Source organism: Berghia stephanieae, chromosome 2, assembly GCF_034508935.2.
Source record: "Berghia stephanieae isolate SIO BIC M18660-M18661 chromosome 2, UCSD_Bste_1.3, whole genome shotgun sequence".
NCBI classification, from domain to species: domain Eukaryota; kingdom Metazoa; phylum Mollusca; class Gastropoda; order Nudibranchia; family Aeolidiidae; genus Berghia; species Berghia stephanieae.
Window position 1 is genome coordinate 48,626,187 of NC_088361.1, and position 12,756 is coordinate 48,638,942.

General features: G+C 33.2%; 1 protein-coding gene across 3 annotated transcripts in view; it reads left to right on the forward strand.

The window, feature by feature from the left end:
* LOC144965060 (nicotinamide/nicotinic acid mononucleotide adenylyltransferase 1-like) overlaps window positions 1-12,004 on the forward strand; it is a 96,827-nt gene extending 84,823 nt beyond the window's left edge. Inside the window, exon 9 of one of the 3 annotated variants that reach the window (XM_078899954.1) lies at window positions 11,627-12,004. In XM_078899954.1, coding sequence (XP_078756080.1) covers window positions 11,627-11,681 — 55 coding nt within the window. In that variant the 3' untranslated portion in view covers window positions 11,682-12,004. Of the gene's footprint in view, window positions 1-3,138; window positions 4,196-11,626 lie in introns of those variants that run through there. The other 2 variants (XM_078899952.1, XM_078899953.1) reach the window with 2 other exon arrangements.
* Window positions 12,005-12,756: the final 752 nt, after the last annotated feature.

The window sequence follows — 12,756 nt, forward strand, 5'->3', positions numbered from 1 at the left end:
AGATTGAAATGTTTGATGAGTGCTCTATCATCTGAGCTACAAGTCAAAGGACCCCGTTTACGATTACGATCATAGATTTTCTCATTACCTTCCATTTCCTGAGAGTGATATATATCTCCAAGCGTTACAATTACAATTACAAACATAAACTCCTAAATCAACAAAAAACAAAACAAAACATCTGAATAAAAAATGATATATCTATAGCAAAACAGTTGGGTCCTTCAAAAAGTATCGTTTTATCAATGGAGAGAGATGGGATTTAATCTCTCAAGGCCCTTGCAGGGATCCTTCGTTGTGGGAGCGACGGCCATATGTGAGCTATATATATATATATATATATATATATATACAGTGGAACCTCCCGATTACGACACCTCCGAATAGTGACAACCTCCTGATAACGACATTGACCCCTGGTCCCGATTTTTTTTCTATTTAAGATCAGTAAAAAAAAACCCCTCCAAATAGCGACACACTTTTTGATAAAACCTCAGAATAACGACATCATTTTGGCGATTTTCGGCAGTTTTCGTAGATATCTGATACTAAAAATACAGAGTATGAATACTCAAAGTTTATAAAAACGATTCACTTGAACCAATGAGAACGCAGCTTTTGAAACCAATGAGAACGCAGCTTTTACCACCATTAGGTCCAATGAGAATGACATCTCCACTTTTGAAGTGTCTGTTGATTCCATTGTCACAGATATTCTTGAGACAAAGACACCAACAACAGAAAATCAAGACGATGATGATCTTGACGGCGATGCTCCACTCCCTGTTGTGACGGCCAGTGAAGCGGTTATGGCGCTAACAACTCTCAGAACTTTTGCCATGCAACACATGACAGCGGTGCGCAATTATTTGACATGCTCATCCCAATGGAGGACAAAGTATCTGCTATCATTTCCAGCGCCAAACATCAAACAGTGATAGAGGATTATTTCAAGCCAAACAAGTCTTGATGTTCATAACAAAATAACAAGGATGATGAGCCTTTTTTTACATCTTTAACGGATAGAGAGAAACAAAAATAAAAGTAAAAAAAAAAAAACAAACAAAAAAAATAACCAAAAAAAAAAAAACATTTTTAATGCGGCCATGTGTTCCGTTGTATTCAAACAGCTGTTCACATGCCGGTCCCCAGCCCGGATAATCTGTGGCGTGGTTAATAAAAACTGGCACCGCGGGTCTTACCACGCCCACTTTGTCCGCCATCTTGGAAACCTAAATAACGACACCTCCGGATAACGACATAAAAACTCGGTCCCGTGGCATGTCGTTACCGGGAGGTTCCACTGTAAGAGGGTGGGGGGGGTCTTCAAAATGAATTATCTGATAGTAGGATTTGTATGAACTGGAATCACCTCAGTGTGTATTCCTTTACATGGGATTTTGTACCAATGTGTGCTTGATGTTGGATGGCAGATGGTTCTCTTCTGTGGTCTAGTCTTTGCTCTCCCTTTTATTTTTATACACCAGTAACTTATGAATGTTTCAGGTGTGTTGATGAGCTCTCAATCTCTCTGCGTTCCAAACTCCATTTACATTTCTGGTGCTCTGGTATGACCCAAAAGAAATGAAACTGACTGTTGTATGGAAAACAATTCATTAATGAGAAAATTCATTTTATCTTATACACCCAGAGCCCTTGCACTAAGAACGATGTGTGGCCCTATACACACATGTGCAAAAGTAACTTTACATTTGTTTTTCGTCAAATTATTTGAGTTCTAAGAGACAAAATTGAACAAATCTTATATCGCAGAGGTGAGCAATATCTGTAATATATTATGTGAGCCAAATTTCACCAACATACGTGCATAATCCTAAAAGTAACGATGACCCAAAGAATACAAGTTGGGTTGCTCTGCTTCATAAAAAAGGTAAAAAATTGATGCAGCAAAGTCAGTACTGCTATGGCCAATCACTGCTACGACAAGTCGCCCCATAGAGTTCATCAGGGGGTTTATTTCATTTGCTGTGATGTCATACCATTCTGCTACAGCAATGTTCCAAAACTCGTGACATATTACTGTATTGACGCGGTTAGTCACATTTGCGAGATAATTTTTACTCACTTTATATAGAAGGAATGTAATTGACGTCACTCAGCTCTTTGTTGTTTTTAGACAGCCATTTTAATGTTCAGTTATGACTTAAGTGTATCAATCATGACTATAAATGTTTAAAGTTAAACATAGTTTTGTGTGTTGACTACAAATGTTTAAAAGGTTAAACATAGTTTTGTATGTTGACTATAAATGTTTAAGGTAACACATAGTTTTCTGTGTTGACTATAAAATAAATGTTTAAGGTTACACATAGTTTTGTTTTTTGACCATAAATGTTTAATATTTCACATAGTTTTGTATGTTGACTATAAACGTTTAAGGTTACACATAGTTTTGTGTGTTGACTATAAACGTTTAAGGTTACACATAGTTTTGTATGTTGACTTTAAACATTTAAGGTTACACATAGTTTTGTATGTTGACTTTAAACGTTTAAGGTTACACATAGTTTTGTATGTTGACTTTAAACGTTTAAGGTTACACATAGTTTTGTGTGTTGGTACGCACATTTTATGTTGACTATAAACGTTTACGGTTACACATAGTTTTGTGTGTGGGTACGCAGGTTGTATGTTGACCATAAACGTTTAAGGTTACACATAGTTTTGTATGTTGACTATAAACGTTTAAGGTTACACATAGTTTTGTGTGTTGACTATAAACATTTAAGGTTACACATAGTTTTGTATGTTGACTATAAACGTTTAAGGTTACACATAGTTTTGTGTGTTGACTATACTATAAACATTTAAGGTTACACATAGTTTTGTATGTTGACTATAAATGTTTAAGGTTACACATAGTTTTGTTTGTTGGTATGCAGGTTGTATGTTGACTATAAACGTTTAAGGTTACACATAGTTTTGTATGTTGACTATAAACGTTTAAGGTTACACATAGTTTTGTGTGTTGGTTCGCACGTTGTTATATCCAGCTGGCAGATATTGTATTTTAACTTCACATAGCATCAACTCTTACTTTCACTTTCCTGTGTTTATAATTCTTATTTTCCTTCCTTTATCTGTGCTGCGTGGCTTTTCCTCTGGACCACCCACCAGTAAGTTTATCAACCACATGATGCCATCACCCAACAATGAGAACGCCAGGTCTCCCAGCGAAGACGAGGAAACCACCAATGCTCCGGGGGAAATCAGCGTCGTTCTTCGTTCCTCTCAAAATGGTGGCTATACTGGACGGCATGTACCAGCTCATCGGATGTCCATGACGCTTAGTCCCAAAAAATCGGAGAACGGGCAGACTAGGGTAGCTTGTATGACCGATATTGGAACGCTTGTGAAAAGGATGAAAAATGTACGGGTTGGATTCACGCCTGAGACTTGTGTCTGAAAAACGACTGTTGATTGAGAGGGGGGGAAAAATAATAATAAATAATATATATGAGATGTTGATATATGCTACTTCTCAATGTTATGCTGGGTGTTTACTATTTCAACTATTATGCAAGTCTTTCATTTGATATTCATAGAGAGAATCAAATCCCACTGCTTGATACGAGTTGTCACTCTTGGTTGAAGAGTGATAAATGTTATACTGAGAGGTTGATATTATGATTAGTAAATACTTTCTAGTATAGACTGTTTGCAGTTATTTGTGTGGCGATGTGATCTTGCGGTATTTCACTAGCTTTTGAATCGGAAGATCCTGTGGTCGAGTCCCACTCTGAGGAGCGGTGCATAGTTGAATCCTTGGAAAAGGCTCATTACTGACACCGTACTCAAGTGTAAAATGAGTGCCTGGTCGTTAACAGTGTCTCTGTCAGAAAAAAAATGTAGTTACAGTCATGTCTTGTCATATATGTTAAATGTTGCTGTTGGCTAGGAACCCTTTGAAAAGCGCTTGAAGTTGAAGCATGTTTAGTGGATATTGTGCAAATATCAAAAGCTCTTTTTTTTTTATTTATTAAGAAATAACAGAATTACTGAGGATGATAATACTCATACTACATATATTTTATATTACGTTAACAATGAGAGCTACTGATTGACAGATTATTGTGTGATATTTAAACTTCTTGATTGGATATTTCTGTGATATTGATATTATTATTAAAGATCTGTAAATTTTCTTTATAAATTTTGAACCAGCTCTGGTTAAATTTAGACGTTTTTTATATCGGTTTTTTTTTTCTCTAGACGAGTCCGGTTCTTTAAATATGTAATGTACTTAGCAGAATTGAATCTTTATTTTGCTCTATTATTTATATTTGGATTCATTTTATAGCTATTGACTTATTATTATTATAATCAGTATTTTTATTAATATTATTATTATAAGTATTATTATTATTATTATTATTATTATTATTGATTAATAATATTATAATTATTATTAGTTTCTGGAAAGAGGCCATTTTGTTTCACCTGAGCCCTACAGGGAATGTTTTGCTTGTGACATTTTGGATCCGTTTCTGATCTGCGTTGAACCCAGCTCCCTTTGTATTAAATTTTTCTTCAGTACTACAGCTCCATTTAACTGCGCTGAAATGACCAAAAAGTGTTGCAGTTGCAAGCAGCGTAATGACTCCTAAAAACAAACCAAAGGAATATATGCCTGCATGTTCTTGGGTTCTTGTGACCAATGAAATCCCACCATTCTGCTGAAAAACTTGGATGCAATGGTAAGAGTAACTGGACTTTATAGTAAAGTTCACGCTGAAGCCCAGATTATATCCAAGCCCAGTTTTAATGGGGAGACAAGTACGTAAAAAGAAGTTAAGATCTAAGGTGTGAAATAGTACAAAAGTTATGTCCCTTATCAATTTAGTGACAGTTTCTGCTTTCTTTCTCCTTAATTTTTTTTTTTTTTAACTTTTTCCTTCAACCAAAAATATATTTGTGTGTGTGTGTGTGTGTGTGTGTGTGTGTGTGTGTGTGTGTGATGAAGTTACTGTCTGTCCTTGTTTTCCCCTGTGAGATATATTTTATTACTTTTCTTTTTATTTAATTTACACATGGCTTGAATGAAGGTCTGGGTTTTAATTTACAGTGATACTAAGCTGTTAGAGAATGTGAAATGTACAAAATAATTAACAAAAATGAATATTCACTCCAGCACAGTGTCCTCGAACCCCTTAGGACATGCAAAATAGTTTGAGATGCTTTGGGTGGGTAGTGTGGCTCTGTGGTATGGTCTTTGCTTTGTACCCATAAGTTACCTACCACATTGTGTGGCCCTAAGCAAGCCACCTCTCCCTAGCTGAATTTACAGCGCTGATCTGCGGCTGATACCTTAGTTTGAGGAAACCGTGTTGGAGGTAAAAATTAGTTCGAGGAAGAAATGGAATGATAACAAAGAATAATAATGAAAAAATTCTGGATTTTCGAATGAGTTTGAGGAAACCGTGTGTTCGAGGAAACTGTGTGTACAGAGTGTAAATGCTTACAAAATGAACAGATTACCAAACCAAAAATATTCCGTTTTGGTATTCTGTTCTTTTTCGATGCTGTTATATTCAGTTGTTCATTATTTTTATATAATTTTAAGGTCCCAATTTATTATAAAATTAATATGCAGTGTCTTGCCTTATGTTAATTCATTTTAAATATGCTACAACTGCAATCATTGTGTAATGTTTTATATGCTGCTGTTATGACTTATGTAAATGTAAACAAATGTTATTTAATGTCTAGAGATACTGAATTTGAATTTTAATAAATACACTACTATCGATGGCTTGATGTTATGTTATAAATCTGTTTTGGATATTTTGCCGAAATACATGAAAAATATAAGTTGACAATGATTATAATATAGCAACCAGGACAAATATCTCTCAGAGTAAGCTATTCGTTATAACAATGTTTTGATGTGTTCTATGATAAGATGTAATGTAAACTGTATGTTTTAACATTGTTATCACTATCATCCCATTATCGTTTGGCATATTATGTGTATTCGATATGTATGATAAGAGCACGCCTAGTGGTTTTGTTGCTATTTTCCATATTGTGGTCAAGTTGTGGAAGTTTACACAGGATTTAGAAAATAGTCCCGTGTGGTTGTAGAATAAAAATACAACACCAAGTCTGTCCCTTCATGTCTTGAAAGCTTCAAAGCTAAAAGTTTCACATGCCATGGACGCTTACCAGACCTGCCACGTACTACGAATAATTCGTAAAAATACAAATTTTTGGCTTCAACAGCAGAAATAAAAAGACATTTTTGATTTAGTACAATGTGTTAAAAAGAAAACTTTGGTGCCACAAAGCATCTATTCAGGGTTTTAAAGGCATAATTTAATACTACTAAGGGTAAAATATTAATTTGTAAAGTTAATTATAGTAACTTCTATTTCTTCCCTCTGAAAACTACGAATTTGTAACATTTTAGACAGGTCAGACTTACTCCCCGTCCTGGAATATCCAGAGTTGAAGAAAATAATTCTTGTCCTGGAAAATACAAAAGTTTACTTTTTGTCCTAAAAAAATATTTAAAATTATGTGGTAAAGGGGAGGGCGGGGATGGGAAGGTCAATAACTGAATTATTATTTTTACTATCTCTAATATTTTTAAGTTTTGCGAGCAGACTGGGAAGTTTTACCTCTTGTATAATTCTAATCATAAAATGCTCTTGATATAAGACATTTCATTGTCTTTTAAGACTTTACTATTTCCTCACACATTTTGTTCCTGAATTTTTTTTTCCCCCGTAAAATGTTCCTGAAATTTGAAATTGTCAGTAGACATGCCTGTCATAGTACATACTCAACCAAAACTTTTAATATGCATTTCCAATAGTAACGAGAAAGGTTATCAATCAAAAAAGAATAATGCAGCCTTGAAAAGGGACCATTGCTCAAATTAAATATGTCACTCTCATTTAGCCATCAACAAAAAACGTTTAATGAATGTTGATTGTGATTTGTAGTTATTTCGGTTAAAGCATTGTATCATTTGTTAAGCACTTTGAAAATCAATTTTATCAAAACGTTATCCGTTGATTGCGAGGCTTGGATATTTAAATTTTAAACAACATATTCTTCCTTTTTTTCAAGTTATATGACAGTTTTTAATGTTTTACAGAATTTTTATGATATCAATTGTAATTTGTTTGGGTTTTTTAAAAATAAAAATCAATTTACTCTCCTGGTTTATTGTCTTTATTTTACCAAAGATTTTATTGTCTTTAATTTAAATTCACATTTATTATTATTCAGCATTATTTTCCAAGTTTTATAGCATTGAGCATAATTAGATACCCAATACTCAACCTATGACCTTTTTTTTATTATTATTATACAAATTACTTATTGAAATTGTATTTGTGGAGGAATACAATGATATTATTTTATCTGCTGACTCAGACAAGCTTTAGGTTGTAGAAAAACTGGAGAGATGAAATGCAATAAGTCGCGATCAGGCAAGATATGCAATTTTTCTCAACATTTTTGACCCAAACATTTTATTGTTGTGAGGCTGGCTTTATAGGAGAAAAACCACATAAAACTATTTAGTTGATTAAGATCTCATTGGATGTAAAATAGACAGAATGTTCAGTAAATAATTATAAATTCAAAGAAATAATTTTTAAAAAGAAATTACAAAACCATTTCAAATTCAAAAACAAATTTCTTGTCAGGAGAGAATTTCAAAATTCTAAATGATGTATTTGCATACCATGATAAAATATTTAAATAGATTTATGAATAACTTATGTTTTTACAGCACAATCATTATCATCTTAATCAACAGCATCTTTTTCATTATTCATAAAATCATCATTATCATCATCATCATCTTAAATTTACACATTTGTGAAACTACTCCGCATAATGTTCAGAAACAATTAAAAAGAAAAAAATTAACTATGAAACACAATAATCATTGGGCTTTCACCTAAGATGTTAATAACTGATTTAATTTGCTCTACAAACTATTCATTCTCATCTGTCACCCAATCATAAAAATACCCTACAGTTATTTCATGAATCTCAAGATTGATTTACATTGTGTAAAGATAAAGAAAAATTTACTATTACTATCCTATGGTCTTAAAACGTTCATGTGTTCATGTTTCATCATCCAAAGATTTTCATGTTTTATTCCACCAATACTGATCTGCTTTTCTTACACTGTGACACCGAAAAAAAAAAAAAAGAAAGAAAAAGCCTATCCTATTGTAACTCAATTTAAAAGATAAATTAACCAAATTGAAACAAAATTATAATCGACTATGGCCAAAGCCTCTTGCTAAATTTTAAAATCCTAAAAGGTCGTGTTAAAAAGAATGATGGGAAAAAATATGACAACAACCCAAAAAACAAAACCATTAAATGCGAGTGAAAAATTGGAATTTGTAATGTGGTAGTGAATGGGTGGACATAATTTCTAGCAAAACTAAAAAGTGGTAGGATTTTGTTGTTGCACACCATGTCGGTTGCAATAACGATACAAATCTCAAACTTACAGTAATAAACAAAAAAGAATATAACAGCTTCAAAAAAGAACAAAATAGCAACACAATAAATAAATACATAATACATTACTTAAAAACCAGATAAAGGCAGATAAAAATTTAGCACATTATTTCTATAATAAAATCTTGGAATGAAAACTTGCTGTGTAACGTTGGCCATACAGAAGGGTCTTTTTACTATAATATGGTGCTAAAATTGAGAGTTACTGGAAATGTCTACGATGAGCTTTTTTTTTTTTTGTGCTCGGTGTTATTATCATCAATGTCAACCCGATGCATTGCGCTTTTACCCATTTATAGGCTGTGTTTACTTTTTTCAATGCAATGTGATAGGAAATCTGCTTTTACTAGAGTTTGTTGAGCTTATACCAAATGTTTGCCAAAATAGTGTAATAGATGCTTTTAATATTGTGGTGTGTGATAAATTCTTGTATTTATTTACCCCGCATTATGTTAAATTGTAATTTTACCAGTCTGTATCATGACTTCATTACAAATATAAATTGAAGGAATTTATTTGAGGAGGGGTTGTTTTTTTCTCCTTTTTAACTTCTTTACTTTTTATTTTAATTTTTTAAAACCATTTACAAAATAATAAATCTCTGAACCTCAACATCAACTTTTTAAAAACCTAATCAAAAACTATCGTATCTTTTATTTTGATTTATAAACAATTTTCTCCATTTACAAGAAAATATTTACAAGTTTACAAACAAATTTTAGTTTTAGCTTTGAATTTTTTAACTGAATCAACTCATTTCTGTGACTTAATGTTTTTTTTTTATTAATGCCAGCTTCATCAATTTAGCTTAACCCTTCATAGGCGGGGTGGGGTTTTACTCTAACTTGAAATATTAATATTTTTACCACTAGAACAGTTAGAGTAGTCCTTCAGATAAATTAGGCCGGAGTTTATAATGGTGTCTATATCATGAAACAGACAATAGCAATTGCTTGCTACCATTTGGTTGGGATGCTAGTCTATCGCAAAGTACTTTTCCCCCAGATCGAACAGACCCAACTACCAAATCACTGCTTGCATGGACAGGGGAGGGGGGTTCAGAAAAAAATCTCGATTCACTCAGTATCAAACTCAGTCCCTTTGCTTGTGAAGCTTGTGCTCTACCAGTTGAGCTATTGGAACCCCCTGAGCAGTAAGAGTGATGCAGCTCTAATCTCAGGGGGTTTTTTTAGGTTGAGGTGCATTATATTTACTGCTCTCTTGATGAAAACGGTGAGATAATATGTTTGGGGTTTAGGTGGCAGAGTGAATAAGGCATTTCAGTTCCACATGTGATTTGTGAGTTTGAGCCCTGCTGTTAGCATTTTCAATTTTATTTTTCCTAAATAGGAATTGTAACCCTCATTGCTCCCTTTGTCGACTTGAATTGTGGGTTGACAGGAAGGATGTTTCAGCTTTCTCTCGATATAATATAGATCCTAAAGAAATTGAATGTAAGCTTCAATTTAATATATGAAAATAGATAAAATGGGTGTTTCGGGTTTCCCCTTTATCAACAAAACAGGATGAATGAAAGAAACACTACAGACAAATGAGATAATGTGCGTCCAGTTTATGTTTTCTTATATGAAATTGAAACTTAGATTGGATTTCACATTGTTAATTATTTCTTCGAGCTTCGAGCAGCAACATTTACATATAGATCCTAAAGGTGAATACTGGGGATTTTATTTTAATCATTCTTTTTTTTTTTTTTAAGGTTAAAGTAAAATTTAAATCTGCCTGTAAAGGGTTAAGTTCTGTGCTAAAGAATTTCATTTCAATGAATGTACTTTTTTATTATTGAATTCGTTGCCGATTTATTATAAATGCTTTAGCCTTTAGCTTTTAATATTAGTATTTATCATGTGATATTTTTATTGTACAGGATTTAGTCATAGCTACCTCAATGTTGTTTATTCGTATTGTCACCATAAAAAATAGTCATTTTACAGATCTGTCGTACTCTGAAAAAAACACTTTTTTTCATGGGTTTTTTTCGGAGTAGGATAGATACGTCTGTAATCTTTCATTGATTTGTGGACAAAGAAGATTTATAAAGCTTGTCATCAAATGTAACCAATAATTCCTTTCAGGGATGCTCTTTGCTAACATTTTTTAAAAGCCTGAAATTTTTTCTTGTAAAGACCACACACGAAAGCATTTCATACAAAGCTTCTCTTCATCAAATGGAATCACCATTAAATCACAGAAAAGGTTACACATATCCATCAAGCTTCCCCTTAAAGGTTGCCTTTAAACAGCCAGTACTTTCATCTTTTAAAAAATCAACTCACCAATGCCGACCAAGGTCATCTGGAAAATTTTTTAAAAGCTGATTTTTCGGTTTTAGCCAGAAAAAGGCATCCCATTTCCTTTTCTCTAGCTAAATTCAATAGTATTGAGAGGACATTACAAAGACATAAAACGAGACTGTATGTGACATTTCATTGTGATTGTTCAATATGTGACCTACTGCCACAAAACAGTATTTCGTTGAAGGGGGGGGGGGAGCTCCATGATATAAATGAATTTAACCCTCTCCTTACCAATTATAGAAAATTGTCACATTCGTTTCGATACAACCAACATTTTTCTTATTCAAATTTCTTTTGTACATCATAAAATTTAAAGAAAATGAACAGTGTGTTGTAGAGCATGTATTACTAAAGAAATGATGTATCACAAGAACTTTACTACTATTGTGTTTGAGTGATAACAAATATACTTTTGGGTTAGTTTGGTGTGAAGTTTTGGGGAAAATCCTGAAAACGGCTGGTATGGAGAGAGTTAAACCCACAACTATGACAGTTGGCTTAAGCTTTCACGTTTAAATGAAGAGAATTCATATAAAATTTGAAAGGGATAAAAGCTAAAATTTCACATCTGGTTATTTTAATTTTAAAAACTATATTTTTCTGTTAGCTTCACCCAGATTTAATACCGTTCTGAGACAGTAGGTCACAAATAATAAAACTGAAGATTCTAGCAAAACAAAATTCAATTTTTAAAATACATGCTCCTCAAACTCAACACATTTATTTTTCAAGTGACCTCCTTTACTTGCACACTGGATAATCTTTTAAATTTATCATTCGGCACATTTCAGAGATATACCAGAGACAGATATATCGGAGACAAAAGCAAAAAGAAGAAAAACGTAATAATGTTGGGTGTGACCATCAAATCTGTTGGACGAGTCAATGGAAGGTTAAAGAATTTAGTCAAACTTAGTATGTACGTATGTTTATTGGGAACACACGTTTTATGCTGAAGACAATTATTTACTTAACTATTTTGTGTGTGAATGTGAGGAGAGAGAGAGAGAGAGAGAGAGAGAGAGAGAGCGTTTTATGCCGAAGACAATTATTTACTTAACTATTTTGTGTGTGAATGTGAGGAGAGAGAGAGAGAGAGAGAGAGAGAGAGAGAGAGAGAGAGAGAGAGAGAGAGAGAGAGAGAGAGAGAGAGAGAGAGAGAGAAACAAGAGTTCAAAAGGATAAATTACATGTTAGTATTTAATCACTTAGTCTGCATAATTGCTTACAATAGCTATAAATGTGATACATGCATAATATTATATCGATCGACATTATCTGTATCAAAATAAAATCTATATGGAACCAAAAAAACAATTTTCCTGAATTTTTTCGTTTTATCAAATTTACATCAGATTTTAAAGATCTATGCTGTATTTTTGGGCCAAAATAAAAATACATCGAAATCTCGCCCAAGCTTGCTTCACTGTCTATGTCACTTGGGTTGTTCCAATCCTGCCGTGGAATAGACCCTGAAGACAAATTTCCCCTTGATGGTGAATAATTTTTTTTTTTAATTTTATTTATGAAAAAAAAAACCTTGAAACTTGAGCTTTTATATTGCGCAATATCCACTAAACGTTCTCAAAGCGCTTTTCAAGGGGTCCCTGGCCAACAGCAAGACATCACATGTAGGACGTGACACGATGCCTTTTAGTCGATATTACAATTTTTTTGGAGACAAAGCTGTTACTCAATTTAAATCTGAGTATGGTAAGAGAATGTGAGTAAAGAGCCTTTTCCAAGGACTCAACTATGTGCCGACTAGGCTCAAACCCAGGACCTTCAGATCCGAAAGCGAGTGTCATCCATAAGACCACAAAGTCGCACATTTATATCTCAAAGCCTGCATCGTAAAGACATCAAACATTATCTATTTATGACATAGTTTTAAATGTCCCTGATAATAATGGGAACATAC